General features: G+C 47.0%; 1 protein-coding gene across 2 annotated transcripts in view; it reads right to left on the bottom strand.

The window, feature by feature from the left end:
• Positions 1-624: 624 nt before the first annotated feature.
• plcg1 (phospholipase C, gamma 1) overlaps positions 625-18,996 on the bottom strand; it is a 54,728-nt gene continuing 36,356 nt past the window's right edge. For both annotated transcript variants that reach the window (XM_056302147.1, XM_056302146.1), the window contains exons 20-33: positions 18,269-18,449; positions 18,058-18,135; positions 17,805-17,908; positions 15,557-15,650; positions 15,007-15,076; positions 14,106-14,269; positions 13,167-13,263; positions 12,521-12,745; positions 12,209-12,357; positions 11,961-12,075; positions 2,652-2,813; positions 2,387-2,475; positions 2,029-2,291; positions 625-1,879 (exon numbers count right to left, since the gene is read on the bottom strand). In XM_056302147.1, coding sequence (XP_056158122.1) covers positions 1,837-1,879; positions 2,029-2,291; positions 2,387-2,475; positions 2,652-2,813; positions 11,961-12,075; positions 12,209-12,357; positions 12,521-12,745; positions 13,167-13,263; positions 14,106-14,269; positions 15,007-15,076; positions 15,557-15,650; positions 17,805-17,908; positions 18,058-18,135; positions 18,269-18,449 — 1,834 coding nt within the window. In that variant the 3' untranslated portion in view covers positions 625-1,836. The remainder of the gene's footprint in view (positions 1,880-2,028; positions 2,292-2,386; positions 2,476-2,651; positions 2,814-11,960; positions 12,076-12,208; positions 12,358-12,520; positions 12,746-13,166; positions 13,264-14,105; positions 14,270-15,006; positions 15,077-15,556; positions 15,651-17,804; positions 17,909-18,057; positions 18,136-18,268; positions 18,450-18,996) is intronic.

Below are 18,996 nucleotides of genomic sequence, written 5' to 3'. Positions count from 1 at the left end.
CCGAGAAAACACTCACATATATATTTGGAATCGACGACTGCTCTTATCACCTGGGTGTAACTGTACATCGAGAATTTTACACAAGTCTTTTCTTTCAAATACTCATTCATTCATTATCCACACCGCCTATCCTGCTCTCGGGGTCACGGGGGCGCCTATCCCAGCAGTCACCGGACTGCCATTTTCAAATACTGGAAAAATAAAAACAATGGGACATATTCTGAATGTCCACTGGAGCTGAAAGAGCGGCTGAATAATTACTTTGTCCCCAAATCATTAAGACTAACGAGCACGATTTGACAACCGTGACTGTGATGACAATATGTGGCAAATTAATAGGGATTATTAAAATCATTAAAACCATGTAGCCCTGTGGACATCAGAGCGGGGGGGGGGGGGGGGACATTAATTACTTCTTCAATAAAAATAGAAGAGTAACGGCGCAGGACCGTCCCGGCTAACCTCGCAGTAAACACGCCGCTGGACTCCGCGGCGGAAACGGGGACAGGGATTTTCCTAAAGCGGGATTATCGTCCGCCCTCGGACCACAAGTCAGCCGCGGTCCCGCTACGTCACACGCTGGGGGAGGGGGAGGGGGGGGAGGGAGGGGGGGAGGGAGGGAGGGAGGGAGGGGGGGGTTAGCGAACCCTAAGGACAGGATCTTAAGGAGTTCAAGCTCTTTAGTGAGCCATAAAGTTAGAGTTATGGATGTGCGGGCTCGGCCCGGTAACGGCACTGGCAACGCACGAAACGGAATGACGCGCAGTTTTCGGAATGTCAGTGAGCAATGTGAAAGTTTAAAAAAAATAAAAACAAAACAAAAAAACAAAAAAAACAAAATAAAAAAAAATCCTTGTTGAGATGGCATGTGCGTGCAGACGGAGCATATGATGCTGCCTGCTCTTGAGCCGCGTCCAACACAAACAGGTTAACGACTTCCTCCTGATGCTTCCAAGAAAACCAAGTCACTCCAGGATTTGTGTGTTTGTGTGTTTGTGTGTGTGTGTGTTAGGCTGGAGGCATGAGCTCCTCTACAAAGCGCAAAGAAGAAACAAAACTGCTGGAGAGCCCTCGTGTTTTACACACACACACACACACACACACACACACATATATATATATGAAAATGAAATCACATTATGAATGGTTAAAAGTTTAAATAATCATAATAATTAAAAACAGAGACAGGAGCTCTTTGAGAGCAGGTCGGCTGCTGCTGTTCTCTGGCTGACAGCACAGCAGGAATAAATATATTTATACTCAATTACGCCAAACAGAGGAGCAAAGAAACTCAACACCTTTAACCCGGGAATCGGTTTTAAACGGATTCCTTTCATGGCTCTCGTTTTCTCCCGTCTTCTTTGCCTCTCAACTAAGCAAACTGTTGCGCTTCACCTCAGAGCCACAACAGAAAACAGGGGAGGAAAACAAAAAACAAAAACATCCCACAGACTTCTAGTTTCAGGCTGGAACTTCTCACAGCCTTGTTTTTGCTCTCCTTGTGTTTGTCCGCTTCTCCTTCCTGTCCACAACCAACAGCTTCCCCTCGGCACCAACCCCGCCCCCACGTCCGAAACCGCTCCGTCTTCAGGCGGGTGGACAGGAGCCCGGGGTGGGAATGGGGGAGAGAGAGAGGCAGGTGGAAATTGGAGGGCGGGGGAGCTGCCTGAAATGTAGGCCAAAGCGGTGGTGGGCGTTTCCATGGAAACAAGTGTTCACAGCAGTCAGTGACATCATCGGTACGTGAAGAGGTGACTGGGAAAGGAGAGGTAGGGATGATGGTAGGTGGGGGGAGGGGGGGCTGCGCCACGGAAACACGCCGTGATTGGTCTGGACCTACACGCGGTTCTCTCCGCCCACTCTGGTCCTCCGCATCATCCTGGGATGGAGAAAAAGAACAGAGAACTCAGAGAGTCTTCTACACACAGCTCGCTCACACGAGCAATCTGAAACTGAAGCATGATGACCAATACCCAAATCTAAAACTGAACCCTTCTATTTCCCACCCACACCCAAACCCAAACCTACCTTCTGTTTTGTGGGTCCATGTGGTCCAGCAGTGCCTCTTGGGACACCCTGAAGTCATCTAGAGGGGACTGGTAGCGGGCTTCGAAGGAGCCCTCCCTACCCCTGTAGGACATAGCCTGGGCTGGGGACTGGATCAACGGAGACATGTTGGAGGAGGTCGAGGACGTCGAGTCCGCCAGACGCTCCCGCCCTGCCTGAGCAACCATCGACACAGCTGAGGGTCCTGCCCCCAGGAATGGGCTCAGAACCTCTCCATTTTCATCCTAATGGCAGTATAAAGGGGAAGAGAAACATCAGGTTAAAAAAAAAAAATCCAGCTCTGTAAATTGAGTGTGTGTGCACACAGCAAAAAGCTTACCCTGCCCCTTATGATGTCCATGTGGACCAACAGAGAGGCCAGCTCCAGATCCTCATTGTAGCTGTTTTTAAGGGGGACTGACCGGTAACCTGACACCACACAGAGACAAAAGGTTGAGCAACACTGCTGCTGAACAGACGGTTACTGACAGAATATGTAGGGAGATTTTTTTTGTTAAAGGATTTAATAGTATTTGTTCATTTGAGAATTTTATTATGTGAATGGACATAATCTATCCTCAACCTGTTCCGCGAGCGGCACATACCTGTCTTAAGACTGCTGATGGGGAAAGTGGCCTGAGCCAGGAAGTTTTGGTCATTGAACATGTCAATCTCATACACCACAAAGCGCAGGAAGGCAAAGGCAGAGTTGCACACCGTGAAGCAAAATGGCTTCCGCGGCCAAGTAGGGTTCAGACCATTATCAGCTAGAGACGGGGGGAAAATAGATGCAAAACAGAGGAGCAGAGGGACATGGTTAAAAACATTTATATATATATATATATATATATATATATAAAAGTATTCACCCCCTTGGAAGTTTATATGTTTTATTGTTTTACAACACTGAGGCACAGTAGATTTAATTTGGCTTTTTTGACACTTATCAACAGAAAGACTCATGTCAAAGTGAAAAATATAAGTTACCTGAATGTAACTCCAATTCTATGAGTACGTGCGTAGCCCTCTAACGGGTTTACCCCATCGAGGCTCTGCCTCAGCACGTAAGAAAGATCTTTGCACTCACCGCCCAATTAGGTGGTAGGAGCAACACAGCGCCCCACTCCCTATAAAACCCCTGCATCTCTGCTGCTCATCTCCCTTTGAAACTCAGCAACAAAGACTGGAGCCAGCTGGGCTAGTGGTGAGAGGGCTACACACGTACTCATAGAACTGGAGTTACAACCAGGTAACTACTATTTCTATGTCATACGCGCTCCGCCCTCTAACGTGCATCACTATTGGTTTAAACCTAAGGCAAAGGTCGTTAGGAATGAGTGTACTCCCAGCTGGGCCCGGACTGACACTAGTCCGACACCAGCCAAAACAGTAACATACATAATAGCAGTCCATCGGTTGAGAATCCCCCCCGAGGGTGTCGTACTGTATTACAACAAATCAAATGCTGGACATAACAACCGCCTCAATCTGCTGCAGACTAGGCACCCCCAGACCCTGCACCAAGCACCGAATGGGACACTGAGTCAGCAGTCAAGTCCCTGAGATATGACTGCACAAAGGTAGAGGTAGAGGATCAGGAGGCTGGCTGCCAAACAGATGTCCTCCACTGACACTCACCTGTGCTACATAGGACATAATGCCCCTAGTAGAGTGCACCCTGAGCCCCACTGGGCTGGGGCAGCCCATTGCATCATAACTGTTGCAGATTGCATCACAAATCCAGTGAGCGAGACGCTGCAGAGACAGAGGGGCCCCCTGAGTCCAACCGCCATGGCAGACGAACAGCTGGTTGGACTTCCTGAAAGTCGCCATGCGCTCCACATAACAGCAAAGTGGCCACACTGGGCACAGGGTGTGGAGGTGTTCCTCCTCTTTGTCAGTGTGAGGAGAAAAGTATGCTCTCAGATGGATGACCCTTGACCTGAATGAGGAGGTGATGGCCTTCGGCCAGAAGAAAGGTTTGGGGCGCAGTTCCACTGACCGCTTATCGTCATTGACAGATGCATATGCTGAAGTAAGAGCCAAGAGAAGCGCCATCTTCATAGACCAAAGTTCCAAATCTGCCTGACCTAGTGGCTCAAAAAGGCAGACCAGTCAAACCATCCAGAACCGTCTGCAGGTCCCACCGAGGAACAAAGCCTCGAGTAGGGGGCCTCAGCCTGCGGATCTCCAACAGGAAGCACTTAACCAAGGAGTGGCTACTGACAGTGAAGTGGCCAAAACCATCATGGCCTGCTGTAATCACTGCTGCAAACACTCTCAGGATGGAAGCAGCGTGGCCACCATCAAACAGGTCCTGTAGGAACTCAAGTACATCCTGCAAAAGGCAAGAGCACAGGTTGAGGTCCCTGGCCTCCTCGCAGCAGTCCATAAAAAACCACCAGCGCGTTGTATAGGCCCTGGAGGTAGAAAGGGCACGTGCATTCTAAATAGTCATGACAACTGCTTCCGGGAGGCCCATGTCGCTTAATCTCATCCTCTTGACCTCCAAACCATGAAACACCATCCCAGAATTAGATGCAAGAGAATTATGGCCTTCTGCCTTTTGCAGGGCTGTAGTCTGGTCTGGGACCAGCCACAGACCCGCCACATTTAGCAGAACTAGGTTTGAGAATCACCGTGCCCAGGCTCTCTGGCGCCAGGACTATTACTGATCAGCCGCAGGGGCAGAAAGGCATACAGCACGCTGGGAGTCCACACTGGGTGGTCTAATGTGTCAACCCCTGAAGGAAGGGTGTCGGTTGCTCTCAGAGAGAACCACAGGGGACATTTGGCGTTCTCCCTGCTTGCAAACAGGTTGACTACCGGTCATCCAAACTGTCGCCAGATCTGTTCGGCTATGTCTGGGCAGAGGCTCCATTCTTCCTGGTGCAGGACCCCCCTGGACATCCTGTCTGCCCCATGTTGAGAGACCCTGGAACGTGGCACACTTTCAAGGAGCGGAGACAGCGATACGCCCAAGTCAGGATGGACACCATCATGCTGACACCCCCGTCTGATCAGGTAAGCTATCACAGTGGTGTTATTTGACCTCACCATGACGTGCTTCCCTCTCAGTTGAAGAGCAAAGTGGTGAAGCACCTTCTGAACTGCTGTGAGCTCTAGAAGGTTTACGTGGCGAGGAGAGCCCAATCAAGTGCCCCCCACATTGGCCTGGCCAAGGTTCCTCCCCCAGCCAGCCAGCGAGGCATCTATGAAGACCTGGAAGTACTGATGGATGCACCTCAACCAAACCCCTTCGTGGAGACAGCCGGGTGAGTCCCGACTCCCAAACTCATATCTCTCCACGCTAGTGTGGGGATGAGGAGCTCACACTGTTTGTCTGTGTTTGGGTTCAGCCAAAGTAGCGCTAACCAATGATGCAGATTCCTCATTTGTAGCAGCCACAGGCGCACCACTGGGTGCGCTGCTGACATCATCCCGAGGAGTGACATAACACTCCCTGTTGGCACCACGACCGAGGATCTCACACGTCGAGTCAGCCGCAAAAATGCTTCCACATGCTACTCTAAACAGGCACGCTGTCAAAGCGTGGGAGTGTATAGGCTTCCACTTCCTGCCCTGATGCAACAAAAATCAGCTAGTTGTCAATGTACGTCAAAACTCTCACCCCTTTTGTCCTGAGCAGCTCCAGCGCCTACTCCACACATTTGGAGAATGTGAACGGAGTCAGGGAGTATCCGAACCGGAGACAGGATTATTAATAGTTCGATTCTCCCATCACAAAACAAAGGAACTTCCTGTGACACAGCAGTATGGGGATGTAGAAATACACATAAGACAGGTCTATGGATATCATGCTTTTCTGGCCAGATGCATTCCAAAAGCAACTCCAACATCAGCATAGGGAACAGCCTTCAAGCAATGTAGCCATTCAGGACACACAGGCCCAAAATTGGTCTTATGCCCCCTGGTTTCTTGGGAACCAGAAAATATGGTGAAAGAAGCCCTTCCACGCCTCTGACTAGAGAATTGTTCTTATGGTTCCCTAGGGGAGGAGTGCAGTTATTTCCTCCTCCAATGTCACCTTCTTGGCAGGAGTCAAGAGAGAGGTCTGAAGTATGCTGCCGAAAAGAGGAGGTTGCCGGCAAAACTGTAATGCAAAGCCCTTCCTTAGTGTTCTGCTTAGTCAGATGGGTAGAGGGCCACATAGCTGCACCCACGTCAGGTAACGATCCGTAAGCGGCAGCACAAGAGGTTCAGCAGGGAATTAGAATGGGCCCACCCGCCCCCTCCATCCTGTTGTGGAGGGGGCGGATGGGGAGTCCTGGCTGAAAGGGATGACAAGCAGCTAACGCCAACAATGACTTAGCTGCTTTTGTCATTTCATCCTCCAATCAGCCAGTCAAAGGGAATGACGTTAAGAGGTTAGTGCCGGGGCCGGGCCAAGAAACAAAGTGTAAGTCAGTATCAATGTGCACAGATGTAGCAGGAGATAAACTCACCTTAATAGGCAGTGGGCTAGCTCGTCCGGGAAGCTGCTCTAGTATAGCCATCTTGTTTTGATTGCCATATTTGTCCAGGACCGCAAGGGCAGATGGGATTACCTGTGCACAGCCCTCACGACTGATGTCACTGGTAAGTGGTGGGACAGTAATGGCAGTGGTGGGACAGTAATGGCAGTAGCCATCTACAGGCCTGAGAAGAGTTAACGGCTCAAACTTGAGACGTTTGTTGACTGGAGGGGCAGGAGGAGGAGGGGAGGGGCGCTCTGTTTCTGTGGGAGCACTGCTGTGGGCTGAGATAGAATTGCTCAAGGTAGAATAGCCATGAGCGGCGCCCCTCGCACTTGCACTTCCAACTCGGGATGTGCACGTTAAGGAACGGCGGAGGTTAACGTCTCAACCAAAGTGAAAAGAAAGTCTATTAGTTTTAGAAGAAAGCAGCAGGCTGCAGTTAGTTTCATTAGCCCTCCCAGACACCAATGGAGCTAGCCAGCCACGGGTAGTTAAATTAGCCTTACTAGCCACCGATGAGGCTAACAAGTTGCGGTTAGCCACATTAATGCCTTCGATAGCTAATGGTGCAGATAAGCTGCAGTTAGCTGCATTAGCTTCTAGTAAATGAGGAGTGGAGGCTGGGGAAGTGTGGGCAGTTTGCACCGCCAGCCGCTTATTTGTCTCATGTGAGGAGGAAGGGGGAAACATTCCCTCCAGCCCAGTTGGGGCGCCTCTCAAAACTGTCAGTGCTAGCATCAGAAACAAGTAGGGTTGCCAACTCCTTGAAATGGAAATACGGAACAGGGGACAGGGACGAAGGTTGGCTGGACGGGGCGGTGCGGGCATAACAAATATAATATGCCTTACACTATACACACATACACACACACATATATATTATATATATATATATATATATATATATATATATATATATATATATATATATATATATACTCACCGGCCACTTTATTAGGCACACCTGTCCAACTGCTCGTTAACGCAAATTTCTAATCAGCCAATCACATGGCAGCAACTCAATGCATTTAGGCATGTAGACATGGTGAAGACGATCTGCTGCAGTTCAAACCGAGCATCAGAATGGGGCAGAAAGGTGATTTAAGTGACTTTGAACGTGGCATGGTTGTTGGTGCCAGACGGGCTGGTCTGAGTATTTCAGAAACTGCTGATCTACTGGAATTTTCACGCACAACCATCTCTAGGGTTTACAGAGAATGGTCCGAAGAAGAGAAAATATCCGGTGAGCGGCAGTTCTGTGGGCGAAAATGCCTTGCTGATGCCAGAGGTCAGAGGAGAATGGCCAGACTGGTTCGAGCTGATAGAAAGGCAACAGTAACTCAAATAACCACTCATTACAACCGAGGTATGCAGAAGAGCATCTCTGAACGCACAACACGTCGAACCTTGAGGCAGATGGGCTACAGCAGCAGAAGACCACACTGGGTGCCACTCCTGTCAGCTAAGAACAGGAAACTGAGGCTACAATTCGCACAGGCTCACCAAAATTGGACAATAGAAGATTGGAAAAACGTTGCCTGGTCTGATGAGTCTCGATTTCTGCTGTGACATTCGGATGGTAGGGTCAGAATTTGGCGTCAACAACATGAAAGCATGGATCCGTCCTGCCTTGTATCAACGGTTCAGGCTGGTGGTGGTGGTGTAATGGTGTGGGGGATATTTTCTTGGCACACTTTGGGCCCCTTAGTACCAATTGAGCATCGTGTCAATGCCACAGCCTACCTGAGTATTGTTGCTGACCATGTCCATCCCTTTATGACCACAGTGTTCCCATCTTCTGATGGCTACTTCCAGCAGGATAACGCACCATGTCATAAAGCTCGAATCATCTCAGACTGGTTTCTTGAACATGACAATGAGTTCACCGTACTCAAATGGCCTCCACAGTCACCAGATCTCAATCCAATAGAGCACCTTTGGGATGTGGTTGACCGGGAGATTCGCATCATGGATGTGCAGCCGACAAATCTGCAGCAACTGAGTGATGCTATCATGTCAATATGGACCAAACTCTCTGAGGAATGTTTCCAGTACCTTGTTGAACCTATGCCACGAAGGATTAAGGCAGTTCTGAAGGCAAAAGGGGGTCCAACCCGGTACTAGCAAGGTGTACCTAATAACGTGGCCAGTGAGTGTATATATTATATAATAAGGAACGATTCCTTATTTTAAGGAACGGTTGGCAACCCTAGAAACAAACAAGGTGCGGTTAGCCACATTGGTGCCTCTGGTGGCTAATCGCGCCAACTGGCTTCAGTTAGCCACATTAGCTTCCTGAGAATGAGGCCCAGCCAGATGCCTGTAGACCAGCTGCACCATGCACATGGCGCGACCACCATTGATGGCAAAGGCTTGAAACAGCTGGAGGATGGTAACGGCTGTCATCTGGACCCCAGTGATCTCCGTCAGTGACAGCTCACTATGCTCATCGGGTGAGCTTGTCAAGGGACCCTGCAACGAAGGTTAAGTTGCTAGCCAGTGCCACCACCTGGGAGGCACCTGTGAAGCTACAGTCAAAGAAGTTGGCTGTCACTTGGTCCCACTCATTGGGGAGTGACTGCCGACCTCCTGGCCAGAGGGAAGCTGAGGAGAGGAGGCAGACCCTGACTGCATCCTCTATTGGTGGCATTCCCTTGTCCCACTCCCAGCCCTCCACGGACCAGTAGGGATGGTAGGCTACAGCTGAGGGTTTGACGTTGAACAGAGAAGTCCACTCACACTACACATAGTGAAAGAGAGGTGCCATCTTGGGGCACACCACATGTGTACAAGGCCTACCACATGTCTAAGTGCAGAAGCTAACAGTGAAGTCATCCCAGGGAGCAGAGGAGGTCGGAGCAGGCGGAAGCGGGGTTCCCATCCTTTCAGCAGCCGAGGCAAACAGGCTGTGCAGGTCATCAAACGGATAGTGATGTGCCACCGGCAGCTCCACATCAAGGAAGAGGGAAGCTGGGTCCTCCTCGTAGACACAATGGTCATCCTCCTTGTTGTACCTGTCCCAAGGTTTTGAGCAGGCCACCGCCTCTTCGCGTGGGAAAAGCAGATGGACTCAGTAAACTTCTGTCGACTCTCACACTGATCCTAGGGGAGAGCAAGGCAGGTCTCGAACTCCCCCTGGTTCCACCAAACGAGGCAGACGAAGAAGGAGGGGTGCGTGTCCAGAAGCGACATCTGAGCGGCACAAGTGGAGCAGGTCTTGGAGGAAACAGTAGACATATTATATTTGAAGCTGTGACACTGGACGGTGACGGGAAAAAAACTCACAGAAGATGTGTGGCTCAAGTGGCTGAGTGGAAAACGGGAGACGAGCAACGGAGAATTAGGGGTTTTATAGGGGATGGGGTGCTGTGTAGCTCCTACCACCTAACTGGACAGTGAGTGCAAAGATCTTTCTCAGGTGCCGAGGTGGAGCCTAGATGGGGTAAACTAATAATGAAGCCCATTAGAGGGCAGAGCACGTACGACATAGAACACATTTCTACAAATTGGTCTAAATTTATTATAATTATTAAGCACAAAATAATTGATTGCATAAGTATTCACCCCCTTCAAGTATTTAGTAGATGCACATTACAGCCTTGAGCCTGTGTGGACAGGTCTCTATTAGCTTTGAACATCAGGACACTGCAATTTTTCCCCATTCTTCTTTGCTAAACTGCCCACGCTCTGTGAGGTTGCATGGTGATTATGAGTGAACAGCCTTTTTCAAGTCCAGCCACAAATTCTCAATTGAATTGAGGTCTGGACTCTGACTCAACCACTACAGGACATTAACATTGTTGTTTTTAAACCATTCGTGTGCAGCTTTGGCTGTATGCTTGGGGTCATTCTCTTGCTAGAAAAGAAATCTCCCAAGTCACAATTTTCTTGCAGATTGTATCAGGTTTTCCTCCGAGATTTCCCTGTATTTTGCTGCATTCATATTACCCTCTACCTTCACAAGCCTTCCAGGGTCTGCTGCAGAGAAGCATCCCCACAGCATGATGCTGCCACCACCATGCTTCAAGGTGGGGATGGTGTGTTTATGATGATGTGCAGTGTTTAGTTCACGCCGATAATAGCATCTAGTCTGATGGCCAAAAAACTCAATTTTGGTCTCATCAAACCATAGAACCTTCTTCTACTTGACTTCAGAATCTTCCACATGCCTTTGGGCAAACTCTAGCCTAGATTTCATGCGAGTTTTTATTTTTAATAGTGGCTTTCTCATTCTCATAAAGCTGCAACTGGTGAAGAACCAGGGCAACAGTTGTTGTATGCACAGCCTCTCCTATATCTCAGCCACTGAAGCTTGTAACTGCTTCAACGGAGTCCTAGTCTGTTGGTGGCCTCTCTAGTCCCCTTCTTGCATGGTTACTCAGTTTTTGAGGGTGGCCTGCTCTAGGCAGATTTACGGCTGTGCCATTTTCTTTCCATTTCTGAGTAATTGATTTAACTGTAGTCCAAGGGATATTCAGTGACTTGGAAATGTTCTTGTATCCATCCCCTGACTTGTGCTTTTCGATAACGTTTTCACTGAGTTGCTTGTAGTGGTCTTCTGTCTTCACGGTGCAGTTTTTGCCAGTATACTGACTCACCAATGACTGGACCTTCCAGATACAGGTGTATCTATACTACAATCACTTGAAACACCTTGACTGCACACAGGTGACATTTAAAACCAACTGGCTGCACCAATCATGATTTAGGTGAGTCACCTTAAAGGGGGTGAATAGTTATACAATCAGTTATTTTGTGTTTTGTATTTGTAATCGATTTAAAACACTTTGTAGCGATCTGTTTTCACTTTGACATGAAAGAGTGTTTTTCTGTTGATCAGCATCACAAAAGTCAAATTAAATCCATTGTGATTCAATGTTGTAAAACAATAAAACATAAAAATCTTCCAAGGGGGTGAATACTTTTTATAGGCACTGTATATCCCCGCACAGCACACAGCAACACACAAATGTACTTGTACACTCAAAATGAACACAACACAACTATCAAAGAAAGTTGAATGAGCTCATCTGGACACGTTTATTGAGAGAGAAACATTTCCTCACTTTCTCTCTCAATAAATATTGTGTCCAGATGAACTCATTCAACTTTCTTTGATTTTCTTACCTGGATTATTGAGCGTGCATAAAGACACAACTATGGCAAAACCACAGAGGTATTATTCCTCTTTGCTATAATTGATTTCTTGGCTGAAACCATTTTATGAAGACTGCTACAAAACTGTGTTCTTACTATGCAATAATTTCCCCACTGCCGTCCAACTCATGGGTTAATTGTGTGGATAACTTCCTGTTTTTCTAAGACCAGACAGGAAGTCACATGGACTTGGACGTGTCCACTAGGTTGCTTGTAACTACCCATTCCTTGATATTTGGTACAGTTTGCTTTAGTACTAGCCAAACAGAATAAACTCACCTTCCGAGTCGGTCTTCTGCTTGGCACTGTCATACTCTGCCCCACAGACCTCAATCTCTATAAGTGGACACACAATGCCACGTCCGTGCTTGGGCAGGTGACGGGCGCCCAGTACCTGCAGGCCAAAATGAACAGAAGAGAGTTGGTACATCATCACTCCACACCAACACACACAAATAAAAAAATAGCCATATATACAGATGGGCATGAAGTATGTGTTAGAGGCATTGGTAAAATCCTATGTCTACCTCTATCTGTAACGTGACTGGCTCCACGCCTCGTAGTGTGTGTCTGTCGAAGGGGTCAAAGTTTTCGTCCCTCATGATAGGGGGTTGGAGAACATAGCCGCTCCTCCCATTTAGCATGAAAAGCGCCTGGTTCATCTGCATGGGTTTGTCTAAACAGAGGAGAAATTGAGGCACGAATAAGGGAGCAAGGAGGTAGAAATTCGAATTTTGCATAAGTTTTTAAAGGAGTGAATCGTCTAGTTGGCTGAACACGGACTCAAGTTAAACCATTCCTTGTAGCATTTGATACCCTGAAGAAGGGTTGAACCCTACCTGCGGTCTGAAAGTTGAGCGCCACCAGCTGGGATCCACAGAGCCACATGGGCAGCGGGTCATAGTTGGAGGAGTCCAGCCTCTGGCCTCTGGGGTAGATCCTAGAAAGCTGCAGGCGGTTGTACTGCAAGAACTTCTTCCCTTTGATCTTGTTGACGTACTTTTCTGCCTTGGTCTCGGGGAAGGACGACATGTCTCTGAAACAGGCCCGCTCAGTCCCAATCTCTGCAGGAGAATGAAAGTGAGAACAGATCTTTGGTACGGGTTTGAGTACATGGAATCAGTTCTTGTTTGTGCCATAGTGCACATGCCTCGGTCGTGCCTCTGCTCCAATGTACTTTAATGCATTCTATTGTAGACACAAAGCCAGCACACTTTAACAGCAACTTAAAATGAATACAATAGTCAAAATCTGCTTGAATTTCCACACTGCAACATTTACGAGTAACCAATAGTAAAGGGTGCAAGAATCAGAGTCATATGCCAATTTGCCTGTGGCGATACGATGATCATGTATAACAGAAACACTGGGGGAGTAAGTAAAATGGGGGAAAAGAAAATGGAGAGCAGCAGATATGATTCGGTGAAGATGAGTTGACATGAGCCACTTTCTGTGTGCATTTGAATGGACACATGCAACACTTACTATCCTCGTCAAAAGGCACGGGTCTGCAGTAGATGACCAGGTCGGACAGTTCCAGTGCAATTTTCTTCCTCCTCTCCATCATCTTCCCCTCTTCCAGCTGAACAAAGAAACAAACTGTTTCACATACAACCACCCCCATCAGTGTGTTCTTTCACATGGTGTTATCCACAGTTTGCCATAGCCCAAAGGTTAGAGAGAGACAGCCTTCTGGCTTGAATGTCACTGGTGTGAATCCCCAGGCCAGCAGCAAAAATGCAGATGGAGACAGTGAATAACAAAGAAGGATCAACCCGTGCTGCGGTACCCTTGGCAAAGCACCAAATCTTCTGGTAGAGGTGGACAGTAACCAAGAGTAAACGAGTGGGACTCTGACTCTCGAAAATGATCGTGCTCTTTTGGCCAAGTCTTCTGCCATAACATGAGAGGACATAATGTCACTGTGCAATACTCAAAAATGCTTTATCAGTGTGCAGAGGGAGATAATTACTCTGATATCATGTAGAGATGTCTGCATTGTGTTTATTTTCTTTAGACCCACTAACATTTATTCAATTATTTTGTTGTTGTTTTTGTTAAGAATGGTGCTTGTTAACAGATAAAAACCAGTTAAGTATTGGTCATAAAAAAGGAATTGGTGTGTGTGTGTGTGTGTGTGTGTGTGTGTGTGTGTGTGTGTGTGTGTGTAACTGTAGGAATATGAAGCAGGGCATCGGTGCTAAGTTAACATTCATTTCACAGAAGAAATAAAGAACTTGTGTACAATACAGTGTCAAGCTGGAAAGAAAGATGGGATGAAGTCAGGATGAGAAGGATGAGACAAGTAAGAAAGACAGCACCCTTGGTTTAGAAGGACGAGGTAGAGGGCATATGCCATGTGCTCTGACCGGCTCAGATGCACGGAGACCTGTGTAATTCTAAGTTGTCAGCAGTGTGCTATACCTTAGCTTCCGAGGTCATCGTGACTTCTCGGATCTTAACCACCCAGTCCTTGAGTTCTTCCTGGCTGTTAGCAGCAATGTCCAGCACTTGGCCAGCACGCGGAGAGGCTGCCGGCATTAGAGAGAAAACATGCGGCCTGCTGCCTTTTCCATCTGGGCGCACAACTAAACACCAAAGAAAAATGAGAGAAAAGAAGTTGTAAAAGGAGGACAGTTGACAGTAATGTACAGCACGAGCAGTGGCTATTCTTAAAATGGTGAACACTTTCAGTGTCCTACTTTAGTTTCTCTAAGCACATAAAAGAAAACTGCCAACACAAATTGTCCCATGAATACCCTGACATTTTCCTGCACATGTGATAAAACGCTGTGGAAAAAAGATTTTTAAAAAAGTCTAAAGCGATCACAGTGAGTTAACAATGTAAAAGAGTGCACTGTTTAGGTTTGCACAAGACAGTGAGTCGAGGATGTGGTCAGACTTCTCACATGCCAACACTAGGTGGAGCCAAAGCTTCATTCAGCACAATGGAGACACATTCAGGTAGGTATTCGCTATACTTGTTAGCAGGTAGCTACTTCTTGACTGGAGTTGAGTTCAGGAAATACTAGACATGTGAATAAGAGAATGTTTAAAGTAGCAACAGAAATAACGAAGGTTAAATTAATCAAAAGCACTATGCCGAACTAAAATGATCATAAAGAAAGTGCCTGCGTGGTTTTTTTTATGTGGGTAAGAGGGCACAGATTGAGTCCGAGTATGAGTGTGTGAGAGAGCGAGAGCGAGAGAGAGACAGAGAGAGAGAGCAAGCGAGAGAGAGACAGAGGTTGGCCTCTGGCAAGGTGACCACTTGCTTTGCAGCCCTGCAGCACAGAGCGGGGGAGGATGGGGCCGGGCCACTCACCAATCTGACAGGAAGACACGTCCACACTTCCTCTCAGCAGATCTCCCAGAGGGCTGTTCTCTGTCATCTCCTGCTTGTCAGTGGGAGGGAGGACACGGAAATAAGTGCATAAGCCACTCTTGGCCTTATAAGTACGCTGCGGTAGTGCGTAGTTCGTAATAAACAAGATCAGAAGAAGTCAGTTTATCTACCTTAAGCACCTTGGTTCCAACCTGGCAAATGACCAGTTACTGTCAGTTCTGACTGACAGAATTATCAGACCATTCGGGCCTATGTTTTTATACTGGGGTAGGTGTGAGAGCAGGCCTAGTGGTTAGACTGACCCAGGTTTAAGCCCCCTGGTGAACATGCATCTGTCTTGTTGAAGTGTTGTTAAGCAAGACACTAACTCCCCACCAGCCCCTATTCTTTACTGTTCTGCAGCTGACCCTGCCCGCTGACCTCTGTGGATGGAGCAAGAACAATCTTAAATGCTAATTGATAAGACACTTGTGACGCTAACATATGCACTTGTGTGTATCCCACTCCATCTGTGGGAGTGACAACTCACCGCTCGGTCAGGCTCCACAGCTGATGGACTGATCTCTTCCACATAGTTGGCAGGAAACCACAGCTGCTTCTTCCCACCACAGTCACCCTTCCACCTTAGACGGATGTGAAAAGAGGATGGACTGTCTTTGTAAACTATTCCCTCCTAATCAGCACTTTGAATTCATTCTTAAAGCATGTTGTTAGTGGAACACTAGGGCTGGCCCCAAATATCCAGAAATCCCGTTACTCGCTCAGCAGGCTGGTACTCGGACATAACCTCAGTATTTGAGTGCATACTGACTAACAGTTCTGTAGCATAGCCTACTGTCATCATCCTCTCTGTAGACTATTGAGTCAGGAAAGTGGACAACATGTATGCCAAGTCTAATTGGTTTACTAAGATGCAAGCATATAGTATTTATTATAAGGTCTGGCAACTGTTTCTGGCCTATTTTGAGATTGAGTTCCCTTCCACTAATACGAAGTAGCCAACCCCCCCCCCCCTTACCCTTTTCATTTTTGTCCAGCATTTGTATTTTTGTTCTATTCTTTTTATTATTATTACCTTAATTTTGAGTAGTGAGTATTTTCTGTGATTGTACAACATTATGTGAAAATCAATAAAACTATTTGAATAATAATAATAATGCATGCATATGTAAATGAGCTACCAGCATGAGTGAAACTGTTAACTTGGCATTATTGTCAAAATGTATGAGCAAAGGTAAATCTGTCACTCAGATATGATTGCACCTCGGGTGCTAAGTGTGCATGCCGCTTTGTTTGTAATCTGATGGCTCAAAAACAACAATGACCATGTGAACCTGCCCTGTCAAAAAACAGCTGATCCAGGGCATTATTTACACAGACGTGCAGGGCCTTCTTATCATGGTGGCATGGTGAGTTGGTCGATTTAGGCTATGTTCCTGTGTTCATTTAATTCAAAAAAATAAATAAATAAATAAAATCGAGTGTCCGGGTAGCGTGGCGGTCTATGCCTACCAACACAGGGATCGCCGGTTCGAATCCCCATGCTACCGCCAGCTTGGTCGGGCGTCTCTACAGACACAATTGGCCGAGTATGCAGGAGGGAAGCCGGATGTGGGTATGTGTCCTGGTCGCCGCACTAGCGCCTCCTTTGGTCAGTCGGGGCGCCTGTTCAGGAGGGAGGGGGAACCAGGGGGAATAGCATGATCCTCCCACGCACTACGTCCCCCTGGTGAAACTCCTCACTGTCAGGTGAAAAGAAGCGGCTGGCGACTCCAAATGTATCGGAGGAGACATGTGGTAGTCTGCAGCCCTCCCCGGATTGGCAGAGGCGGGTGGAGCAGCGACCGGGACAGCTTGGAAGAGTGGGGTAATTGGCCGGGTACAATTGGGGAGAAAAAGGGGGAAAAAATTTAAAAAAATTAAAAATATACTGTTGTTCTTACTTTGCATTTCCAACCAACATGAAAATATCAAAAGAGAAGAAATGACCGCTGTGGCTGCATTCATGGTCAGTCAGCCGCCTTAAGCCTTGATTTGTTTTTATTGACCAATTCATTTAGAACCAATATTCTGATATTTGCTCAGAAAATACTCAGAATATCCAAATCTTGAAAACAAAAGGCATTCAGGACAGCCATGCAGCACAGAAAGTAACTTTCTGCAATATACTCAAGAAAGAAAGAAAGAAAGAAAGCCACTTCATTGTCATTGTACAATTGTTCGGTTATAATGAAATGTGTTCTCTGCATTTAACCCATCCTATCGTATAGGAGCAGTGGGTAGCTGCAGCACCCGGGGACCAACGCCGGTTCTTTTTCCTATTGCCTTGCTCAGGGGAACAGACAGGAGTATTAACCCTAACATGCACGTCTTTTTGATGGTGGGAGGAAACCAGAGCACCCGGAGGAAACCCACGCAGACACGGGGAGAACGTGCAAACTCCACACAGAAAGGACCTGGGACGGCCTGAGGTTCGAACCCAGGGCCTCCTTGCTGTGAGGCAACAGTGCTAACCACTGTGCCGCAAAAGTTCAATCTCAAATCTCAAATCTTCCATGACCGGCTCCTTCTACGGTTACTCATAATGGGTAGAGTCATCCTCAAATTGATCAGATTATGGTGTTATAGAAATACATTTTGTCTGTCAATGTGGTGGAACTTTTTATCTTTTATTTTAAGTTGGGCTCATAACATCGGTTCCCTCGCTCTGTGCACGTTGACTGACCTAAATGAATTAAGAGCCAATTCCCGATTGGGGTGTTATACACATCACTCACCACCCTCCCTCCTGTTTGTCCACATTAGAGATTATGGCATTCTTGGTGAATGAGAGCTCATCGTCCCTCTGGGCTTTATACTCATACATGGCCCTCACCGTGCACTGGAAAGACAAGAAAGAGGGTTCAGAAATACACACAAACAGCCTACTCGGGTCATGTTAATGATTTTCACTGAAGTATTTTGGTGTCAGCAGGGTTCGTTATCTGGTCAATTCAAACACGTACAAACCCCTCCTTTCTGAGCACTCACCTTGAACGTAGGCATCTGATTGGCCTCGACGTAGAAGCCCGGGTTCCTCCCCTCGTACAGGGATCCATAGTCTGGCTCCTATTGAACAACAGAACAGGTACAGTGAATAAATGATTTTATTGGACTGTTGGACAACACAACAGCTCTTCATACACACACACACACACACACACGCGCCAACAAAACTGTCATCACTGCCTGTGGTGCTTACTGCAGTGCCTATTTTCTCCAGTGTGTCCTCATTGATGGGGTAGCGTAGCTTCATCTTGCGGTACAGCGGGTGCTTTTCATAGTAGCTGATGAGATCTACCAGGCTGTCAAACTCCGACGTGCCCAACACCACAGTCTGGCCCTCCTGCTGGACGCGACAGTGCTTAATCTTGCCCTCAGCTCTAGAGAGAAAGCAGAGAAATAATGTTATATTCTACTTAGAATAATGTTGCTTATTGTTTTTGCATTTAATAAGGAGCATGAAAAGACAATCCAAGACTTGATGTCTCCCTAACGATTTTTTTTTTAAACCAACAGACCTCCATTCATAAATGTTATAACCCATGCCAAACTCAAATGGCACTAAATCCAAATTTAGAAAATTCAAACATGTGATTTCAACTGCGCAAATGTAAAAAAAAAATGCTTATTCACACTGTGGAACAAAATGTACCTTGAAGAAGAGTTATCCAATCACAACAATTTACCAAAAGTAGTTGTATAGCCATGTTTTATTATTCCACTGGCTATCTATGTAAGTTCATCTTTCCAAATGATTACTTGAATATTGTCATTTTTGCATTAGAGGCAGTTCTTCTCTCCCTTCATATATCAGCTTACCTCCGTCATCACCTTTCCCCCATCCTCCATGTTGTCTTTACAGGTAAAGTGGGCCCCATATACTCTCAGAAATGAATACAAAGACATTAAGCATTCACTAAGAACGCA

Source organism: Lampris incognitus, chromosome 2 (genome assembly GCF_029633865.1).
Source record: "Lampris incognitus isolate fLamInc1 chromosome 2, fLamInc1.hap2, whole genome shotgun sequence".
In the NCBI taxonomy this organism is placed as follows: Eukaryota; Metazoa; Chordata; class Actinopteri; order Lampriformes; family Lampridae; genus Lampris; species Lampris incognitus.
This window is presented reverse-complemented; position numbering and strand designations above follow the sequence as displayed.